Source organism: Ammospiza nelsoni, chromosome 10, assembly GCF_027579445.1.
Source record: "Ammospiza nelsoni isolate bAmmNel1 chromosome 10, bAmmNel1.pri, whole genome shotgun sequence".
In the NCBI taxonomy this organism is placed as follows: Eukaryota; Metazoa; Chordata; class Aves; order Passeriformes; family Passerellidae; genus Ammospiza; species Ammospiza nelsoni.
The window spans coordinates 23891197-23914536 of NC_080642.1; the positions used below are offsets into that span (position 1 = coordinate 23891197).

A 23340-nucleotide genomic window follows, 5' to 3' on the forward strand; every position below is an offset into this window, starting at 1 on the left:
GGATGCAGTTATCAGTTTCCCCAGTGCACCACGAGAGAGCTTTTGATCTTTGTGATCAGATTATCTTGTTAGTGGCTCTCAAAAGGCAGCAGGAGCAGATGATATTCCATGAAGACCGATGCATTGACCTTTTTCCACTTACTGTGCCTGTTCTGAGCCTGAACAGAATTTAAACCTGGGAGGGGAAAAGCAAAGCTGCCTCAGACAAAGAGCTCTTCCTGCTCTCCAGAAATTTCACTGCTGGGCTGCCAAGGGTAGTTGGGTGTTTGCCCTCTCGTTGTGTTTTAACCTGGTTTCATAAACAAACACAGCTTATGTAATGTGCTCTGCTGTGTCCCTGCCTCTCAGCTCTGCCACTCCTGCTGGATCTACTCTTTAGCCAATTTTAATCAAATTTAACAGATCCTGAGTTCTGTGAGGAGAGAGACTTGCTGGTAAAAACACAGTGTTGTGAACTCAGTCTTTGTGGGGGCACAGAACCTCCATGGAAGCTATCAATGAAAAGCCATAGGAAAAACCATAAGAAAAAAGCTCCAGGGACAGCTGCTGCTTGCAGAAGTTTATTTTTTCCCCTCTTCTTCCCTTTTTAAATAAAAATGATCTAGCAAAAGCATTCAATCATGTCCTCAGATGTTGCCATGAAACCATGGGAGCAAAACATCTGGAAAGAGACTCTTTTCTTCTGTCAGGCTTATGCAACATGAAATGCATTTGTCTGTTCTGTTACAACACCATGCTTTCCCAAACAGAAAAAATCTGGGCTGGCCCTTCATGTGGAAGAAACTGGAGCAGCTCCACAGAATTCAGTTTGCTGATTCATAGCAGCACAGGCTCCAATCCTTTAATTTTCTTTTCCTACATGTGGCACTTGCTAAATAATACAACATATTTATGATATTCAGGATTTCAGAGAAGGGTGGTGGCCCTGAGACAGTGAGATTATTTTTATATGTGGCTTTGGGTTGCAGTGTCATTAAAGCTGGTTAGCTTGTGTAATGAATAATTGGTGATTTAGCTCCCAGCATTGATACATCCTAAATGGATGACAAACATCATTATCCATTTTTTTTCCATATTTTCCATACTTCATTCCATGATGTATTTTAGTGCTTTGTTGCTGTGATTTAGTGTGGAGGAGCCTAAGCAGATCCCTGCTTCTGTCATGTTTTAACACGAAATGTCAAATTTGAAGCCTGGGTCTGTTGAGCACTACCAAGAAATGAGAGACTTTGATTGTTCACGAGTCTTTCCAATGAAATGTCAAACTTTTCATAGTATGAAAATTATGTTCCCCAACATAGAGCTTGAAAACAGATAATTATCCAAGAACATGAAACAGAATTAACATGCACTGGAGCATGTCATGAACATTTCCCTCAGCAAATAACAAAGGTAATTGCTGTCAGAGTACAAAGCAAGGAGAAAGGTTGGCTGTGTTCCTTAGACAATTGAGATTGGCCACTGTTTACTCACTTAGCCCATAAAAACATGCAGCTTAGCAGAAGGGTGCCATTCCTGGGCTGATGGAGTGTGACCAGCCTGCTGATTGCGGGCACTTCTCATTTCACACTTCCCAAGTCTGAGCAGACACAAGGTCCTTGCCTATTATTAGACATCTAAACCCTGATGAGTCAGAGCTCATTTGTAAACCATGTTAAGCCCCAGTAATAATTAATACATTTTTTGAACCACATTTTGACTTCAGGCACAATTAAGAGGCTTCATTCTTAGCCTAGAAGAAAGAATTTGCTAGGACATAATTTGCTAGGTGGACACAATTTTCCCACATAGAAATCAGAGAAGCAAGGAAAAAACCCACTCCTAATTGCTAATGGGGGGTAGTTCTGGTTTGGGATTTTACAAATCAATTTTCTAATATTAGAAACCAGTGGAGTGTAGAGCTACAGGATAGAAATGTGGAAGAGACCTCCTGAAATACCACATGTAGCTCACTGACATCACAGGCAATCCCCCTCACCCATTTATTCAGCCAGGGCTTGCAAGTGCTTGAGAATTTTTGTCCCCACCTTCCTCATAGGAGACTGCTTCCAAAACTCATCTCTCTGATAGTTAAAATGTTTGTTTCCACCTGTTTTTTTCTATGATTCTTTTATTCTCAGAGATGTCTGCATTTAAGGGAAAGGCAAAATACCTTTTACCAGTAATAACCAGATTCTCCCAGTCATCTTTGTGCACCGTCTTCTCAGGCTCTTAGTATATTTTACTAAGTAAAATATAGTATATTTTATATATATAAAATATTTCATCTATTTAAAATAGTATAATATACTATATTTATTTAATATAGTGTATTGATATATTATTTAATATATAATGTTTTATATATAAAACCATTTTATCTATATAAAATACAGTATATTTTCTATAAGTAGTATATCTTAGTATATTTTATCTATACAAAACTTGGTATTTGAGCCATGCTGTAGTGAATATCATGCACAGAGAGCTGAGGGGTAAGCAAGAGCCCACTGAAAAGAGACGGAGATATCTACAATTTCTGGTCATTTATATTCTTAATCTTTAAACAAAACTTATGTGGTTTTTATATCATTCTCACTACCTTATGGGCACTCCCAGCAACCCTCTGCCTCTGAAGCTGTTGTATCAAACAGACCCTCTCCCAAATAATGAACTATCTTGAAGGGTAAAAGGTCTTTTGTAAGCAGATTTTATTTTTGGAAGAAAGTACACTATGCTGTCTAAAGGGGTTTTTTTTCTCCCCAGATGAACTACTTTGAAGAGTCTAAGGTCTTTTGTAAGAAACTACTGCCTATTCCTCACCAACAATTATGTTTATGTTACATTTTTATTACAAAATATTACAATTTTATTGCAATTGTTTACCTCGTTTTTACCTTAACAAGATGCAGAGAGTCTTCAGTGTAACACGACAGATTTTTTTGCCATATGCTCCATTTTCAAACGACACGTACTGCAGCTTAAAAAGCCAGTTATGCTTTTGGGCAACACTGGGCTACATTTTCTATCTAAAGGTGAAACTCACACCTGTGGCAGGGACTAACCCAATATCTATGTCTGAGTTAGACATGTTAGATACTAGATCAGAAGGATCACAAAATACCAAAAAGTTACAGCCCGGACATCAAGGAGAGGTTCTGCTGCTTCCTTGCCCCAATTGACTTGCTGAATTTAAATCAGATTTTCTTTCTTCTCTGCAAACATCTGTTTAAGCACATTTTTAATTGGAAAAAGTATTTTTTTAACTTGTGCTCACTTTACAATCAGTGACAATTAGTGCTTTTTGGGTGACATTTTACCCAAACTGTTACTATGAAGCTCTTGCTAGTAGTGTAAGATTCTGTGAGTGCACATTCTTGTTGCTCCTTCACAGTGAAATCAGTAAATGTGAGAACATTTGTAGCTTGTGTAATTTAATTCAGTGAATATTGAGCTGCTCCTGGTGCTAGAAGTCTCCTAGCTCTCCTTGGATAAGCAGTTGGAAAACAGAAACCATAAACTGCAAAAACAGAAGCATTAATTGTGCAGTGTAACAAAGTGAATCTCTAAAAACCATCTTCAGATTCCTGCTGAAACATTTGTAACCCAACCAGGAAGAAATAAATGCTTTTAACTCCTCTGCTCCTGGGTATGGATCTGCTATGGAATGTCCAGGAAATCAGAGAGACACAGCCAGGCTGGAGGAAGGACTCAGAGAAGAGATGAAAAGTAGTCAAAGATAAGTGAAGGTGTGGATTTGTAGATATCCAGTGTGTCACCTGGCAATAAAAATATAATGAAGAGGGTAATGAGTCAATCTGCATAAACCAGGAGAGCAAAAAGGAATCACAGGTGGAGACAGATATGGGCAATTACAAAGCCTCAATGAAAGAGGATGGGAAGTGTGTGTGGAGAAGATAAAGCTTTAAAATTAGGAGGGAAACATAGAGAAAATAAAGGAATGTTTGCAAGAGACTTCCACTGAAACCATGAGAATCTAAAGCCATTGTAGGAATACAGATGCTGTTTCTGAAAGCAGTAATTTAGTGATTTGATGTGAATAAAAGCAAGTCAAACCAAATCAAAATACCAATTCCAACAGCTTTTTGGCTGAAAAAAAAGATGGATAAAATCAGAAAACAAATCCTGACCTTCCCAGAAGATGTACAGCTCCTACTGGAGATGCTCAGAAATAGTGGGAGGGCTGGTCGAATAATCAATATACTTGGAACAAAATCATCCTAGAATGAAGCAGGAGATGAAGAACAACATGGAAAAGGAATTAGAAGCAGCTGTGTCATTTCCCCTGCCACATGCAGTGATCCCAAGGAAGCTTTCTGTCAGTGTGTCCCTCCTGCTGCTGGATCTGTAAGTCTGTCCTGCTCCACCAGAAATTGGTGCGCTTTATCCAAAAGGTGGCTCTGTGGGGAGCTGCAGTGTCCCAAACCAGGACAGAGAGGGCAGGGTTATTCTGAGAAACTTGGTGGCAGAACAAATTAGAAAAACCTGAGGAAAAAAATTCCCAAAAATGGAAAAAGAACTTTGAAATTCCTTGAGTGGAGATACACTAAGGCTGAGGGCAAAACAAAGTGTCAGGCCCCACTTTCTGAGTCTTGCACTTGGCATGTTTCCATGTGCCTCAAGAGAGCTTTCTCTTCATATAAAATAAATATATATTGCATATAAAATATACATATGTTATAAAATATGCAAATAAAATGTATATTTATACATAAAATTATATAAAATAAATATATGTGTTTATTTTGCATATAAAATATATATATTTATATATTCTAGGAGCATGGGCACAGACAATAAATACAAATATCAATGTATGTAAATATGAGGTGCTTAGGCTGGAGAGAAACCACAGAACAAAGGAATTTACCAGTGTTGGTCCAGCTCCTGAGCTGCAAAGGTCTGCTCTGGAGGGACGTGGATAAAATTCCAAAGCCATTGTCAGCCCATAAGTGTGCCCCATAAATTATGTATAGCTGTTCATTTAAATTATTGTAATGTGTCCAGGTGACTTGTGAAGCAGGATGTGTCATGAAAGGTTATTGGAAGGATCTGAATAAACAGCAGAAGGAGGGCTGGGGGTGTTGGTTGCTGCAGAAGGTCGGATGTCTGTTCCTTTCTGCTAAAATGGGGATTTTGGAGCTCTTTTGGAACTACCAATGAGCTTAAAAACCATTTATTTCCACAGTGCTGCTTGTAGGCAGCTGTTCATGGTGATAGCAGGAGAAACCTTCTTGAGCTGTATTATTTCCTGAAGAAACTAGGAGGGGATAATTCATCAGGCCTTTTTGGGTTTCTGTGAAACAGAGACAAAGGAAGAACGAACCAAAGAAAATATCTCACAAAATTGAAGCTAAATAAGTTTATTTCCCTTACTTACATTGTAATAGATGAGTGCTAGATAATATGAAAAGAAGGGGAAAAAAAGCAACTGCCAAATGCTTTTATAAAGGAGATAAGAGCATATGTGGAGCAAAATGAGCCATAAATGTTTTCTCAGAGAGGTCCCACTTGGAATAAGCGTATACATGGCAGTTATGTCGAAAATTTGCTATGTTGCTATTGTTTTGTGAAATGACAGAACATCTGCTCAGTCACAAGGCACCAGTAAAATGCAGCTTTATGCCTAAAGCAGTATGTCAGTTCCTAACAAAAAATGTATATAACAGGCCAGAAACAAAGGCACATTGTCTTTTCCAGTTGTAGTCATTTCTGACCTAATAATGGTTTAGAAAGGATTTTTTATTTTTATTTTTAAAGAAATCAATGGGAGGATTGAGTCATTTATGACTCTTTTCAAGATGAGGCTTTGTGCATTATTTGTGCATAAGCCGGCAAAACCTTTGTCTCTGCAAATCATATTTCTGTCACTATTATGTCACCAGAGCACTTTGAAAAAGGCAGCTACTTGTAAGTACCTTGAGAAAAAATCATGTTTAGCTTACAGTTCCTAAAGGCAGTGTACAACCAGCTGGTTTTTCTTCCCACTGGAAACACCAGAGAGTGATAGGTGTGCTCACATGGGGAGTGGACACAAGTCACATTTCACCTCAGAGCTGACTCCTCAGAAGGAAAAAGCACCCACAGTGCAATCTGTCATGTAGAAAACTCATTACCAAATCCCTCTGGAACAGTTATTCTATGGAATTTCTCTCTGAATATTCCAAGCGCACAGCTTTTAACTGGCTTTATTAAAAGAGAATATTTTAATTATTATATAATTATATATATATAATTATTATACATATATTATATAATTACTATATATAATAGTATATTGTTATATATGATATAATTTATGTATAAATTAATATATAATTTATATATATTATATAAAATATATCTACATAGATAATAGATATATATTTATATATTTATAATTTATAGATAAATTAATATATAGTTTATATATAAATTATATATAAATTATTATATAATTATATATATAATTATATATTTTCATTGTGTTCAATGACTTGAGAAGTCTGAAACTGTGGTGCAAAATATATTTTTTAAAACCTATTTTCTGATAAAATGGGGTTATTATCCTACAGCTTGAAATCATACACATGCATATATGGTGCAAATAGACTCATCAATGAAACAGATAGAAATTGGCACCTTTTTCTACAATGGTTTCCATGGAGGGAAGCAGTTATTATTTCATTAAGGTGTGGAAGTATTCAAGTGGAACATGGCTTCATGAAAAACCACGATAATGAATTTGTATTCTGCCACACCTGTGTTCAGAGGGAGCCTTAGGGTTAGAGTCATTGTGGAGGGCTCAGGGGTTCTCTCTTTGAAGCCTCTGAAGTCTGAAGGACTCTTTTATGTGACTGGGAATGTGTGTGCTACATCATGAAGTATTAATAGGGGAGAAAGACAGGAGCCACTCTCATATGATTTCTTTCTTCTCCAGAAAACCTTATGTCAGCAGAACTTGGGGTTTTTTTCATGTCACTTAAGGTTGGGACCTTTGCTGGAATAAATAAAATCCATGCAGCAGAGTCATCTGTGTCTGACTCAGAGCTGAATAGTAATATGTGATTTTTGCCTTTCAGCTGAGTCAGATACAGACACTAAAACCTCCCCACAGAAGCAGTATAGAGCTTCTCAGAAACCCTTCAGAGGTTTATGAACCTGATCCAAGGCTTATTGCAGTTGGGAAAATTCCTGATTTGAGTCAGTTTCCAGTTGGACTGTACAAATCTTATTGATCTATTTATATAACCTTTTCAAAAGGGAAAAAAAGTCTTTCACAAAAACTTAAAGACTTAATTTTTAAGCTGTTAGGATTCCAGTATACCCTGGAATCTTGTGTTTTGTGAAGGTAAAGGCACAAGCTCCAGGGCCCAGAATTATTTAACCAAGGCATCAATTCTGAGCACCAGGACAGGGCACTGCCAGGCAGGAGCTGCTGTGCAGAGTTACCCGAGTGGCTGGATGGCATCATTTGTCAGCTGGCAGGGAAAGAGCCACCAAAATAACGTGTTTTTTAAAAGTGGCTCTTAAACAGTGCTAGAAATGCCACATCTGACTCCCATCTCTGCTCCCCCTGTGTTAAATAGGGCAAGGCCACTCTGCTTCTCCCCACGGCCATCTGGGGAAGCAGGAGGATTTGTGCTTGGTGGCAGCAGCCTGGAGAGTTGTTCAAGGTTTCTAACAGATCTGTGTCTGCCAGGCTGTCTCTGAAGATGACCTGAACCTTCAGGTGAGCTGCAGCTCCTCTACAGGGACCTTGCAGTCCCACAGCCACCAAGCACAGCAGGTATTCCCTGCCCACACCCAACAACTGGGACCAGAGAGTCAAAAATTATTATTAATGTCTTCCATTCTGGTCTTCTAAAGCTCCACCATCCCAGTCCATCCTGATGCAGTCAGTGCTATTTTCACAGAACCACAGAACGGTCTAGGTTGGAAAAGACCTTTAAGGGCATCTGCTCCAACCTGTGCCCTAACACCTCCTCACCAACCAAACCATGGCACTGAGTGCTGTGTCCAGGCTTTGTTAAACACCTCCAGGCTGCAGTCTCAGGCCTTTGAGACAGGTTTCTGTTATTCTGTGGAAAAAAAAAAAGAGACTGGGACATGCTGCCATAAGCTTTGCTATTGCCCTGAGACACTGATCTCACTGGAGTCCTGTGGCAGTAGCCAAAGGACAGCTGTGCCTTCAGAATGCGGAAAAGAGAAGGATGCTGGGTCACAAGTCATGGAGAAATGGGCACATTGCCTTCTCAACAGGGATGCTTGGTGTGTCTGGAGCTCTTCACTGAAGGGGCTGCACTGTCCCATCTCCTGGAATGAGTTTATGTATAGATAAAGCTTTAGTGATGCACAGTCAGGCTCTGGTCCATCATTCTAGGTGAGTGATAGCCACAGGACATAAAAGCCCTGTTGTGAAGAGGCTGGGAAAAGGTATCCAAGGTGAAAAGGTGGGTCACACCTGAGCTGATGTGGTCATGGGGAACCTGGAAATCAGGGCTCTGGGTCATTTGGTGGCCCCTCTCTGCTGACAAGCCAAGGAAGGGCGGGATGCACATTCAGAGGTACAGAGGAGATGCAGATCTGAGCTCCAGCTCCTCTCTTGCTGCAGTGAAGGCACCAGAACCCAGAAATGCTGCAGTGAACCATGCTGGAGAGCTCAGCTTCCTCCTTGCAGCTGGGGCCCATTTGGTTCAAGTACTGCTTGTTTTGAGCAGAGGTCAGGATCTGAGCCATGGGCAATGAATGAAATCAGATCTTTGCAGAGGAGGAGTGCCTTAACAGGCAGTAAACATTTCTGCTCTGACTTGCAAACAGTCATTAAAAGCCTTTATTAAATTCTGTGTCTGTTCTGTTTGCCACTTAGCCATTTCTTTTCATTCTGAAGAATTATAACTAAGAATGGATGAGGCTTTTCTAATATGACCAGGACACAATAAATTTGTGAAAGAACTGAGCTATCTTTCTCCTTCATAGGCAAAAGTTTCCAATTGTTTAACAAAAATGTTGTTTTGTATTGCTGTCACATGGGTTTTCATGGCTGTGAATACCAAGGCTCAGCATTAAGCAACTTGTTTATAAAAACCAGACATGCAGTAACAATTAGAGAGTGCTCAACGTGCTTCCCCACTCAAGTCCATACCCTCTCCTCCCACTTGCTGATCTTCCCAGTGCCCTGTGCAGTTATTTGTGTCTTCAGAAGGAGCAAACTGAGCTCTGCAGGGAGCGGGTGCAGAATTTCCTGACTTCTGCCTTGTAGAAGTTGGCATCTGTTGTTCCACAGAACCAGATCTCTGCTCCAAGCGTTTGGCAGCCCCAGAGTGGAGGATGGCAGCTCCAGCACCTGAAGAAGAAGGAGACTATGACACAAAACTTCCCACTGCAGAGAAACTGCTGCATCCATCACCATCCTTTCAGCCCACTTAATACAGCTGTATTAGCCCTGTGCTCCAGTTCACCCCCAGCTCCCAGAAGTGCTCCTTTGTACTGTGTGAATCTCCAAAGTGTTACATTTCAAAGTACATTTTGCTCAGTACCAAGAATAATCAGTCCTCTGGGATGAAGCAGATCCTGAAATGGATCTGGAGTACTTTGGGAGGAAGAATCTTGTGCTGAAGGGTATTGGGTAGATCCAGTCTGGCAGCACTGCAGAGGCTTTGAGAGCAGTTTTTCCCATCTGGTCAGTGCTCCTCAGGTGTGGAGGTTCTCCTGGACCATCCTTGCTTGATGAATATTTGCCTTATAACACAATTTATTAGTCTAAGCCTCTGTCTTAGCTTTGTTTTTTTTTTTTCCTTTCCTCCAGGTAGTGCTGTTCTTGGTGTGACATGCACAGGCTGGGTTTAGATTCACTCCCAAGGAAATGGGATTTTTCATCTTTTGGAACTACCAGAGAGCTGAAAATCATTTATTTCCACAGTGCTACTAGTAGGCAGCTGTTCAGGGTGACAGCAGGAGAAGGAGTTATCTAAACATCAAAAAGCTGAGTGTTGGGGGGTAAATATATTGTTAGAGCAAGCATGACCTGGTTTGATAGATTTACATTTATTTTAGAAAAGGTTTTCTTATTCTGTGCTCAGTCCTGGAAACATTCTAATGAACAACTTGCAGTTGGAACAGACATCTTAAAAATCATGTACAGGGGCAAGGTTTCCAAGTGACCAAACCCATCATGAAAAGTAGCAAATGCCCTCAGCTGTGAAGTTTGTCATGGTCTTCAGCTGTAAATCCCTCAAAACAAATACTTGCACAGCTGGCAGATTGTACCATCCTTAACAAGTGTTCCCCAGACTGAGCTTGGCAAAGGAAAAGCTGTGTGTTGGAACCCTGGATGCTGAGAATTTCAGGCTTTCTGTGCTGCCAGGCACTGACCCCCAGGAGAACACTGCATTGACCTGAGACCGTGGAGAAGCTTCCAAAATGGAATGGCAGAACTGGGATTGTGGCTGTGGAGTTTGAATAGAAATGCGTAATAATTTTTTTTAATATGTCTCTGCAAATCATAATTAATAATTAATTAATAATTAGAGTTTAAGGGTTTAGAATATAGTAATATATATATAAAGCAAGATGGATGTTTTAGGGCATATGCTGCTCCTTCTTCTTCATCTTCTCCATGGGTTTGGTTGGTTTTGTGTAATTGGATAAAAAATTCCCATTCTGGGCACAGGTGGTTGGTTATTGGGTTAAAAGTAAAAATAATTTTGGTGTAATTTCTTAATTAGACACTTTATCCTTAAAAGGCCTTGTAGAGAAAGAGAGCTAGGACTCCATTTTAGTTTGTTAGAGTGAAGTGCTGTAGAACTCAGAGTTTGTGAGACTGTAACATAGATAAGAACTAATAAACATCTGAATCCCAACACGAAATTCCATCTCACACATTTAATCCTGATCCTGGCAGAAAAGAAGCAAAGACTCCCCAGCTGCAGGAACAGCACTCCCTGGGGTGCTATTGGTAGATGTGATATTTTCAATTAAAAGGTTGATAAGTGCCCCTGGTCATCTACAGTGCAGAACATTTGGTTGCATAGTGTGTTATTCCAGAATATTTGAATTGCCAGAAACAGCCTCCAGCTTGAGGAGCTGCTCTTGAAAGTTCCTGAGAAAGTGTTTGTTGCTGAATAAGCCAGATGGGTGCCAGGGGTAGGAGCTGTGTGAATGCTCTGACCATGGTTGCTTTGTCACTTCTTCCATTTCAGCTGGATGCTGAGAAGGCCAAGCTGAAGCTGGAGAGATGGGGACCCCGGGATGCTGGCAGTGGGGCTGGAAGGAGTGAGGAGATGGAGTCGAGTGGGGACTGTGATGATGAGGATGGCTGCCAAGGATCCGGGGACAGGATGCACACAGCAGGTAAACACAGCTTCTCTAGGCACTTGGAGAGCTTAGAAATCCCTGTGTCACAATTAGGTGGACAGAGCTAAGACTTACAGAGCTTGAATTGCTGTCAAAATCCTACTAAATTCAAAGGATTGGAATCTTAATCTGTGAAGGGCTGCAGTAAAAATAGAATGATACAGACAGTAACCCAATATAATTTAACACTTGGCATGCAGATAAAAGACTTAAATGTAGAGTGAATAATGTCTGCAGTGAAATTTGAATCAAAGGAATGCTGAAGAGCCTTCCTGCATAATGTGGGCCCTTCAGATAAATAGACAATTGATGACCTTATAGAGTATGCTAAGTGTTAACATATAAACATTTATTTATTGCAAAATCATACTGAAGGATGACCCAATGTATATATTCTTGAAGAAAAACCATAAGGAATACTGTGGGGTTTTTCCTTCGTGGTGAGCTGCTGGTTAAATGAAATTTCTTGACAGTCTCAGATATTGCATTCTGCAATATTTATTCATTAAATTACTTGGATAATATGTCATCAAGTGTAGAATCAGCTTCAATATCTAAAACTTCCACCAACATACTGGCAATATGATATGTAGTTAAATTCTTTCAGCAACTTAATAAAAAAGTAAGATGTTTCTAAATACATGATATTATTGATTTACCTCATCTCTAAGTTCTGATTCATTTTACCTCACCAAAATGTGACTGGTTTAATTTACCATAGTGCAAATATAATGTGGGTTGGATGTGTAAACCCATGAAATACAGGTATGACAGTGCTGAAAACAATGCCCATTGAGATGGCTGGAGCTCAGGTAGGTTTAAACTGCTGCTTGATTCTGCTGAGATCAACAAATGCCTTTTCCTTGTCCCTTTGCCCTGAGTGGAGAGGGGGAGGAGGTGTCTCATACTCAGGTAAGATTTGCAGATATGCTGTGATCAGCTTGTGGTCAAAACTTCAGCTGTCCCTGATGTGAATATTTGTTCAGGAAAACCAAGCTTAAAGGTGTACTTTGGAATGTGTGCAAAGTGTTAATTGCAGTACCAGCTTATAAATACTTGAATTTTAGTTTGCACTGATGGCCAGTGTGATCAGGGTGTCATCACACAGGGACACTGTTTTTAAAAATCATTAAGTAATTACAACTGACAGATCAAGCAGAGGTTTTCACCATCTACTCACCAGTATTTTTGAACAAAGGAACTTGGATACAATGTTTTTTTTAAAACTCTTTGCCTAACTTTTTAATTGTTTACTGTATTTCATCCATAAGCAAAGAAAAGACTTTTAGAGGCTTTAGGCCCTGGGGATTTAGGAAGATAAATACTGTAATATGATTTCCTCTCTGTGTGGAGCAATAGAAACAAAAGCCAGGTGCTTGGTAGTCTTCAATGAACAACGAAACTATTAATTCACCCTTTGGGGAGGATGTGTATCCATGCTTCCATGGACAATGGCAGAGTTAAAAAATAAAATCTTGAATGTGCTCAAGACTTGACTTTCAGCTGGCTTTAATAATGGCAAGCTACTTAATGTTACTTTTTCTCCTTTTTTTGCAATCTATTTAATTAAAATATTTTATGCTGATATCATCCTGGATTTAAAAGAATTATATTTATATAACTGTCTGTTTCAGAATTTAGCAGGGTGTATATCCAATTAAAAAGGTAGTTAGAATAAATTTTAGAAAATGGTATTGATTCATAACAGAAGAATAAGTATTTCATTGTGTGACAATAGTAATGCTCTATCATAATTAGCTTTAAAATATTGTACTGTATACAAGCCACTAGCAGTAAATCTCTTTTCCATATCTGGATACAATTAAGAGATAAAATGCAGTAATCTCATTATGGAGCTGCTTTGCTTTAATAGAATGTTAAAGAAAAACAAACATCAGATTAGTTGAATTTCCCCTTGCTGCATGTCTGGGAGATGATGTTGGCAGTTGTACAGCCTGTGAACTTGTATTTCCTAAGCTTTAAACTCCTCCAGTCCATCTACTCATTGTTTTGTGGAAGTGGAATATGGCAGCATTGCCTGTTCCCTGCTTGCCTGGAAACTGAGTGGTGAACTGGCTCTAAAGGCAAATCCCAACTGGAGCCCTGGTTTGAAGGATGGTAAAGCCAGTGGGAATGTCCTCACAGGTGTGGCTGAGACACAAGGAGAGCTGTGAGATGCCACCAAGCTCTTTGGGGCACGGTGGAGCACAGAGTCACCCAGCAGGACAAAAGGAATGAAAAAGGAATAAAAGCCTCTCCAAACACAAATTTTCTGGCAAAGCAGCCATGCTTGTAACAACAGGCCCATGAAAAACAGAGGAAAATATTTTAATGTCAGCCTCTAAATTGCAGAATTGAGAATGTAGTAAATATGTACTACATCTGTCATTTATTCAAAACTATATGAAAATTATATTTACTGCTCTGTGTGTTGAGAGCATTGCAAAAGACTGAGATTGCTTTTAGTATTTGAAAACCTACTGAATGCTCATTTCTTTCCACCTCCCTGAAAAAAAAAAAAAAAAAAAGCTTTTCCTTACTGCTAAGTGACCAAGAATTTCATCAATATATGGGTGACCATCATGAAACATTTCTGTTCATAGCTATCGGTAAAGATCTGCCCAGAGAGGATTCCCTGCTGACTCCCCACGTTGCTAACAGAGGGCTGTGCTCTCCTGGGTTTTGGATTTCAGCCTGTCCTGGGTGAGCACAAGATTCCAGCCAGGTCACTGTAACACCCTTTTCCCTCTGTTGGTTTTTATTCCCTTTTGGTTGGGGTTTGCTCTCTCTGTAGTTCGGCTCATCCTGCAATGGACAGTACAGTCCTGTCCTTTTGTTTGTCACCTTCTGGCCTTTGAGACTCATGTCTGCAAATCAATTATTCATTTTATTTTATGTCTATAATTAAGGTACATGGCTGTCTATTAGCTAGTACTGGGATTTTTTTTCTCTTTGTTGCAAATAAATCTTTGCTTGAGCCATTCACTATTACCTGAAAAGATCAACACTTCTTTCATGATAATGGGCTTAATTATCTATTCTCTATCATGTGTGTTTATCCATGTGATTTTTAAATGAACAAGATAAATTCTCAGGAAACCAGGATTCTCTTCAAGTATTATGGATGGTGGAAGATGCTTTATACTGTGCTGTTCTCACAGGCCTTACCAATTACCCTGAGCATCTCTTCCTGGGGAAAGCTGTGGGAACAGCAGTTTCTCAAGCAGGCCCATGTGTTATTTGTTGGCAAGTCCCAACTTTTTAATGACAACATCTGTGAATCATCTTGGAACAAAGCTCTGTTGGGAGAGATTTAAGAAGAGGAAAGCCAGCCATATAAATCTGGAGCGTGGATGGGGAAGTTGCTCTGTGGTTTGCCCTGCTGCAGTCCTGCAGGTTTCTAGGCAGAAGGGCAAAGCAGCACCTTTGGCTGAGCTTTGCTGAGCCCAGCCTGCTCACAGAACCAGTTCTGATCACAGTGTGAGTTCACTGGTGTCAGTCCTTGTTCTTTAGCCCTTACACGAAGGTGGGGATGCTGGAGAGAGCAGGGAGTGCTCAGTGCCCTGCAGGATTGAAGGAGAGAAATGAGAGTCCTGCTGCTTGTGAAAAGAGAGCAGCAACAAGTTCACATTGGGCCCTGCCTCTGCTACTTCCTTTTCAGAGGAGAAAAATGTTTGGTAAAAAGTGGGAAGGAAGCTTGTGCCAGGAATTCCAGTTCCCAGCTCTGTGTTGTGATGGGGCCCCATCCAAGCAATGACAGCCAACATTAGGGGTCAGTTCAGGGAAATCATCAGTGATTCACTCCTGTACAAAGGTAGAGGAAATGTTTAGGCCACAGGAAGGATTAAACATGTGTTTAGAGCAAGGCCAAAGGCGGCTGTGTGGAGGTTGTGGAGCGCTGTGGTGCCAAGGTTGTGCTGACACCACTGTGGGCACGAGTTCATGAGCACACCTGCATGCAGGGACACCCAGGTGTTCCTGGATCCCTGTGTCTGAGGCTGGATCTTCCACACAGCCTGTGCAAGGCAGAAATTCATCCCATTCTGTCTTGAGGAGCCTGAGGCAACATTGTGCAAAATCCCAGGGAGTGGAGCTGTCCTTTGGTGAAGGAAAATACAGCTTAGTCCATCCTTGAACAGAAGAGATAACCCCAAATGTGTGGTGTACTTGACCTTCAGATTCACCTCTCTGAGGTCAGAATCTGTGTGTGGCTCAAAAAGCTCAGCCCTCAGGTGGGACAGGTGTTAATCCCACTCTTTCTGACATGCCTTGAAACTTGAGATTGTTTGGAAATGGAAATATGGAGCTTTCCTTTGGCCTGGCTCACTGCCTTGTTCCACACAGAGCTGGGCTTCTGCTGTGTCCCCATCCCAAAAGCAGAGGATGTCCATGGAATAACAAGTGTCTGAGCCTCAGGCACAGCAGATTTTTACAATAATTCAAATCATGTCTGTCAGTGCAGGCATTCAATAAAAACACATCCTGGGACATCCCAGCCAGACTTTGACCATGACTGTAGCCTAAATGTGTTTTATTACTGTGATTTTTGCCAAATGCTTACCTAATCCCAGGAACAATTTTATTCTGTACTTCTTCCTAATTCCTTCATGAAGCTCCCTCCCTTGAACAAGAACTTCCACACTTTGGACATCCCAGCTGAACATCCTGCCTTACTGTCACAGATCATTGCCTGGGTGGGAACCTACAGCAAATCTACTTGGAACATTCAGATGACATGATTCCAACTCTTGGCATTCTTTTTGGCTGTGTAGACAATCCCCAGCTTTCTGCTTATCTTTCAGAGTATCTGAAGAGATTATCCTCTTGTAGATTTGTTATTTAGGGCTTATGAGAAAGATGCATTTTTGCCCCAATATGCCTTTACAAGTGCAGACAAGTAAATTTTCTTTTTTCTTACTGTCTTCTCTCTGATCTGTATCTGCTCTCAAGAGCAATGGAAAGTTAATGTGTTTCTCTGACTGCTTATGAATGTTTCCATTATCAGTTTTTTCCTTTTGAATATCAAGATTCTTTAATGCTTTATTATGTTATCATTCTCCCAGCTTGTCAGTCTTTTCTTGGCATCAGTATTACTGTGTGACCCGTCGTTTTAATCATCCTTCATTTCCATTCCCCGTGTCACAGGCTGCACTTACACTTGTATTTATCCAAATACGCAGTTGTACAGCTGCTGATTTTGTAATTATTAGTACAAAACATCAATATTCTGAGATCATAATATCTGCTGGCAGTAAGCCATGCTCGTCAGCTTCTCATTGCCACACGTCCTCACAGATGATCCTGGCTCACAGAACTGCTGCATTTTCAGTCTCTGCTATCTTCTGCCTAGAGAAACCTCTCCATCACACCTCCTCCCCATCCTGCTGCCTTGCAGTGCCATTTTTCTACATCCTTTGTTGCTCAAGACATTTTATTTCCAACTCTGTTTTTAGAAAGCCTATAAATTCCTAGATTGCCCTCAGCATAAATGCCTCATTCTGTCCTCAGAACAGCACAGTAACATGTTAAACCCTTAGAGAAGTTTGATTTTCAGGAAAACTCCACCTTATGCTTGCCATTTGGGGTGGTAGAGAGACATGAGCCTCTGTCAAGAGGAGCAGAAGCAAACCCTGCCAGGGTCTTCAGCATGTCTGGGGGACAGTGAGTGGTGGTTCCACAGCTGGCAAATTTCTGGCTGTGGCTTCTGTTTTAGGGTACAGTTTGGGAAGAGACATGAGAGCAGAGAAAACCAGAGAAACTGAAATAATCCAATAAAAAATACAGGTTTTTGATTATTTATTTGAACTTGGGGAGGGTCCTGAGATGAGTGACTTTGATGTCACAGTGGTGTCCCACCATTCCCTCCTGGATGCACCTGGCTGAGGCATTCTCTGGGTGGCAGTGGCATTTCCTGCAGGCTCTGCTCTGTGCTGAGGGGCTTCAGAGAAGGGAGGAGAGTGTTGCAAAGGGAGGGAAGAAGAGAGAAAATAAAAGTGAGAGATAGAAGGAGGTTTTCTCATCTCTGTCCCCTGGGTAAATCTATTTTATAATCTGCCAAGACAGGAGTACATTATTTTTTTCGTTTAGTATAATTTTAACTGAAATGAACTGAACACAAGAATCTTAGAATCATTCCTCAGCCTTCCTCAGCCTCAGCACTGATGTGACATTTTGAGGTGTAAAGGAATGGGATCTCAGTTCCTTCAGATTCCCACTCCCAGACCTGAGGTGAGAGTTCCCAGCACACCAGGGCTCCTGCTTAGATCCACTCAAGACAGGAGTTTTTGCCAAGTTGTAGAAATGACTTTCTGCACGAGCAGATAAACACATCCCCTGCAGGAATTCCTCCTAATGCTGAGCAGAGCAGTAGCTGGAGGAACAACAGACTGTGTGCCAGCTCTGTGACTCTCTGCACAGCTTTGGTGCTATCTCTGGTGCCTTCAAAGAGGCAAAATGGTAACTGGGGAAATGCAGTTCTACCATTTTGCAGCACATTTCTGATCATCCTAGCAGCATTTAGACAAAATTAAAAGATAAAGCATTTTAGTTGCTTAAGGTACCCTAAGCCTTCCAATGCATGTTCTGTAGGAGGAAATTAAACATTGGAGAGATCAGGATAAAGATATTTGGGGCTCAGGTGTTTGCAGTAGTTCTGAATAAGCAGCCATCAGGGACTGCATTGGAAATCACTGGAGGGTAATGAGCTTTTACCAACTTCCTACTAAAAATATTACCAGTAATCTCTGTCCCTTGAACACACTTCTTACAGCAGAACAGTTTTCACTGCCCTTGTCAGCAGTATTTTATCTGGTTACTTTCCACAGGAGTAATTCCATGTGTATATCTATTTCTGAGATGGGTTTTGAAAACAGCCCTAAACTGAAAACTCATTGATCTCATTTTCCAGTGAGTTCCCACTCAGCAGCATTTCTCACAGGTATTAATGAAAAGGAATTCTTTTAAACACAAGTGACACAAAGCTGAATGATCCTAAATAGGATCACAGTCAAACCACAAAGAGCATGAACAGAAAGAAGCACCTTGGTGTTTGATGGCTAAAATATGAGAAAGAGAGGTTTCTAAGAAAAATTACACTGCTAAACACATGAAGCAGGACATTTTGATTCAGGCTGTGGGAGCACTCTGCAGGTGGATACTTTGACCCCACAGTTGTGGTGCTTTTTTCTGGGAATGTCATTTGCAGGAGCAGGCTGGCACCCAGAGCTCACAGGTGGAGGATAAAACCAATCCTTCACATGGAGCTTTCATGAAGTGTGTGGTTTGCATCCTTCTGACAAGAATGCACCTGAGAGCTCCAATATCTTGGTCATGCCACACAGTGATAGGGTAAATGTGAAGGCTGAGGCAATCTGTCCCCAAAACATCATAAAGCCAAAATTAATGAAGAGGAGTTAACAGTGAAAGGTCCTTCAGATTGCTCCAAAACAGATAACTCATATTGTTTAATGGAAGCTTGTCACCATGATATTTTCTGAAAAATCCCTTTGCCAGGATTTCTTCTCCTGGGAGGTTGAGAAGCCTCAGAGAAAACTGTAAATAATAATTATCTGATTGCTTCTCCTGTGTTTTGCTGCTTTGGAATGTGGTCTGGAGATTGTTTATCCAACAGGTGAATGTTTGATTGGTTTCATGTGAATTATTTTTAATTAATGACCAATCACAGTCCAGCTGTGTCAGGACTCTGGAAGCAGTCATGATTTTTTATTATTAATTATTGTTAAGCCTTCTGATGTATCCTTTCTCTTTTTTAGTATAGTTTTAGTATAGTATTCTTTTAATATAATATCATAAAATAATAAATCGGCCTTCTGAGAACATGGAGTCAGATTCTCATCTCTCACCTCATCCTGGGGACCTCACAAACACCACAGAATCTCCCTTTAAAATATCCATGCCATTAGATTATAAATTCTCAAAACAATCCTGCAAGCCCAAGGCAGATGTTCACCTGCCAGTTGGTTTTGGTGCCACACAAGGGAAAAACACTTACCTTGCCAGAGCCAGGTCACAGGGACATTGTTTCTGCTCCTTGTGCTGCACCTCTGCCACCTTCCCTCCTCACCTTTCTGCAAGGAAGGAAGATACTAAAATCAAGCCCTTGTTTCTTCCAAAGGTAAATTCTGCCAGGTTAATTAAGGTAAGGTTATGAATTACTGCAACCTAAAGGCTTTGAGACGCCCTCTGTCATCTCTCATTGCACACAACAAGTGCAAGGCAGGTGGTGCAGCTGCTTGGCAGTGGAAATAGAACTGAAGGTTACTGACAAATGAAAATACACTTTCTGTTTTTCCCTGCTGACACCTTCCCTTGTTTTATGGTTCAGAAGGAAGGCCTAAGCAGCTGCTGTTCTTATAGAGGAGGAAAAGAACTGCTCTGGTTTGTTTTCCCTCCCTCCCCCCTTTGAACCAGTGTTTCTTGGGGGTGCTTTGTCTTTGCTTTCAGGGAGAAGCTGCCTTGAGCACACCAGGTGCACATTTGGAGGTTTTCTATTCCTTGATTGTCCATTTTAAGGTAAAATAACACTCCTTAAAAGAGTTCTGTTGTGCCTGAAGCCAGCAGATACGCCATCAGAATGTCTCAGCTGAGAAATTTAGGATCAAAACAATAGCCTGAAAGCAAGCACAGTTTAGTTTTACAGTAACAGAGAGCACAGCACAACTGCTCTGTGCTCTATACTCGATTTACTACAAAAAGAACAGAACTTCAGGCTAAAGTATGTGACATATCAACAGGATCAAAATTTATAGGGCTGGATCTGCCTGCCTTGAGATCAAGGTACTTTAAAATAACTTAAGCCAGCTGATGATCTTGCATGTACTTAAATACCTTCCCTGAAAAGTGTTCCAAGATTAAGCACATTATTCCTCAGCAGGTGATTTTGCATCTGGTTTATGCCACAGTGTCTCCTGCCTGCTGGTTTCTAGGAGTGTTTATTTCTGTCCTTTGATCCTGAAAGCAGCCAAGTAATATTTCCCTGAGATCTCCAGTTTGGACAGGACAGCTGACACCTTTCAGAGGCCTGTTAGGATGTGTTGGGCTGGAACATCACCCAGTAGCCCCAAACTCAGGAACTGGATTTAACTTGCAAAAGAGGGAAGTTAGAAACCTTTTAGGGTTTATATGAGGTGCTGAAGTGTGGAGCCTCAATGTGTACAAACAGGGTGAAGTCCCTAAATTATGGATGACTGAGGGTCACAGTTCTCAGTGATGGAAAACTCAGCTTGATTCAAGATCCTACAGCACTTCTAACACTGCTGTTAGTCTGGTTTCCTCTATTTGCCTCCAGTAATTGCCCCTCATGTTTACTTGTATCAGAAGCTTTTATTTTTCTAAATTGCATTCTATTTCTAGTTCAGGCTCCTAAATATCACAATCAGAAAATGTTTTCTTTCCTTGTCTTCCTGTCTTTTAAGATTTAGACAGATTATCTGACATTCTTTAGGTTGTCTTCTTTAATCTCCCTATTGTGCTTGTTCTTCTCTGAATACCTAATAGATTGTCAAGCCAAATTTGAACTATTTCTGAAATAAAAAAAAAAAAAAACAAAAAGAACCAACCAAACTTTGAATATGACAAAAAGGTGTTTTGAAATTAAGAAAATGGTTTTGGTTTGGGTTTTTTTTTTAAATCTCTTGAGGTATCTTGTGACACATTAGTTTGTTCATCTTCTAAATAAACAATCCTGTTAAGTTTGCAGATCAGTCTTCACTTCAGTGAGATTATTCAAGTCCATTTCCTGCTTTAGTGCTTTCTGAAATGATGCACATTCTTGATCCTGGTGTGATCTGCACAACCAAACCTCCCTTGCACCAGCAACCTTCCTGGGCAGCTCCATTGCCCAAAAAGGGTGAGACACACTGGTCTGGTGTCCTTTGGGAGAAACAGAATGAGCATTTTGGAAGAGCTGAAAGCTGTAAGTGGATATTCTGGGGAGCAAACTCCAACTTTTGAACATGCAGTACCATTTCTGTCACTGTGCAGACCATAAACTCTCACCAGGTGAGGTGGGAATGTTGGACAGTGGTGAGGCAGGTAGCACACAAGGGAACAACTACTCCTTCAGTGTTTATTCAATTTACTTGTGAAAGTCATTGAATATTCTCACCACCACAGCTTTAGCCCACTTACCATGGAATTGCTGCCCACAGTTAGCAGTTAATTCACAGAGAGAAGCAGGACTGGGTCAGTGTGGGCATGAAAACCTCTTGGGATCACCAGAAAGTGGAGGGAGACACTGCAATCAGCTGATAGAACTGTTACTTGCGCAGAGAACCTTGGAAATTCTCAGCTTTCCAAACTATTTGCCATTGCTCTCCAAATTAAAGAGATTAAAGAGAATTTACTCCTGCAGCATTGCAAGTGCCTGCTAATAAATCATCATCTGATATTTATAGGCCAGAATTAAGAGTGGTGATTCAGCCACACTGCTGACCATTTGGTAGTGAAGTCCTAATAACCCAATCTGGAGCAGCAGGGGAAGGAATGGCTCTCTGATGTGAAGTCAGACAAGTAATTTCCTATTTAAAATTTGATTAGATAAAATCTTTTGAACATGTGCTTGTAAAGCAACAGCCTGGTTAAATATGTATGGAGCTGCAGCACACACAGGACACTGCTCCAACAGCACAAAGAACATTTGCAGTAACCTGAACGTGGAGGGGCAAGCACACTGCCCTGGGCTACACTCCATCAGGATAAATCTCTTACACAATAGAAAAACAGCAGAGCTGATGGGGGAAAAGCAGTTTTCTTCCTGTTTAAAAACCCACAAATTTGTTTCTCTATCGAAAAGGTTTCATTTTGAAAAATGGAAACATTTGTTGTACATATGCAATTGGAAGAATGTTAATTTCAGGGGATATTTTTTGTAGGTTTTGAACACAAAAGGAAAAATATTGATTCAAGCTGGAATATTTTACCCCCTGCAAATAATATATAGCTTTTAAGATAATAATAATGTATAGCAAGCTTGATATTTTTAGCCAGAAAGTTCTTGATTTAAAGGCATTACATTCTAAAATTCACAAGAAAGAATATAAAGGCCAGAAAAAAACAAGATGGGGGAGTTTGGGCTGATTCTGACCCAGTAATTATCAGTGGGGATTTTGCTTTTGACTTGATGAGACACCAGTTTGAGCCAACAAACAAAGGGTTGGGTTCTGCTGCCCTTCTCCCTCCTGCCCAGGGTGGGAACCCTAAGGCTGCTGCAAAGATGCTGCCCATGGTGACCTGAAGCAGAGAGCTTGGCCTGTGCCACAGCACAGAAATTCCATTACTTCAGGTTAAACAACTGTGGCACTGTCTTCTTTTGATATCCTGATTTATCTAATTTACACAGGTCATGGCCCCTTTTGAAACTCAGCTATTGATAATAAAATATCCTCTCAAAAGTGAGATGCAGCCCCAAATCTGGGATACAGCTCCACTGCAAGTTCAAGCAGGGAATCCATTACAGGAGTTTAGTACAATTGCATCCAAGCAGGAAGATTTTATCACTTATCATAAAAAGTACTTGCAGAACAGTCCTGGGGATTGAAATATTCGTGTTATATTCATGCATTAAAAAATTACTATATTTGAAAATGACCAACTACTCATGTTCACTGGAAGTAAGTTTTTCTCTTTCTCTCTTCATGGAGCTCCAAATTTTTTATTAAAGCAAGCCATGGGAACATCATTCCTTTTGTTGAGTCCTTGGTGTGAGAAAAATCTCTGTGTTCCAGCAGTCTGGCCACTACCTGCTGCACTTGTGTTCATTCCATGGACCTTAGGGGATTTTTCTTGGAAGTTCTTTGCCTTATCCTTTGCCTTATCCCTGCCTCTCCAACCACTGTCCCTGCAGATTTCATTCCAGCCCTCCAAGGGCTGCACAGGTGCATGGATGCATCCAGGTGCTGCCTGGGTTTTGCTTTCCCAAAGCAGAAGAAAAGCCCTGAGCATCAGCAGAGCCATGAGGCTGTGTCACACTCAAAGCCTCACATTTGG

General features: G+C 40.7%; 1 protein-coding gene across 2 annotated transcripts in view; it reads left to right on the forward strand.

Moving 5' to 3' along the window:
- Positions 1 to 23340, forward strand: part of LOC132077535 (glypican-5-like) — a 369893-nt gene that overhangs the window by 260456 nt on the left and 86097 nt on the right. For both annotated transcript variants that reach the window (XM_059479307.1, XM_059479308.1), the window contains one exon: positions 11181 to 11331. In XM_059479307.1, coding sequence (XP_059335290.1) covers positions 11181 to 11331 — 151 coding nt within the window. The remainder of the gene's footprint in view (positions 1 to 11180; positions 11332 to 23340) is intronic.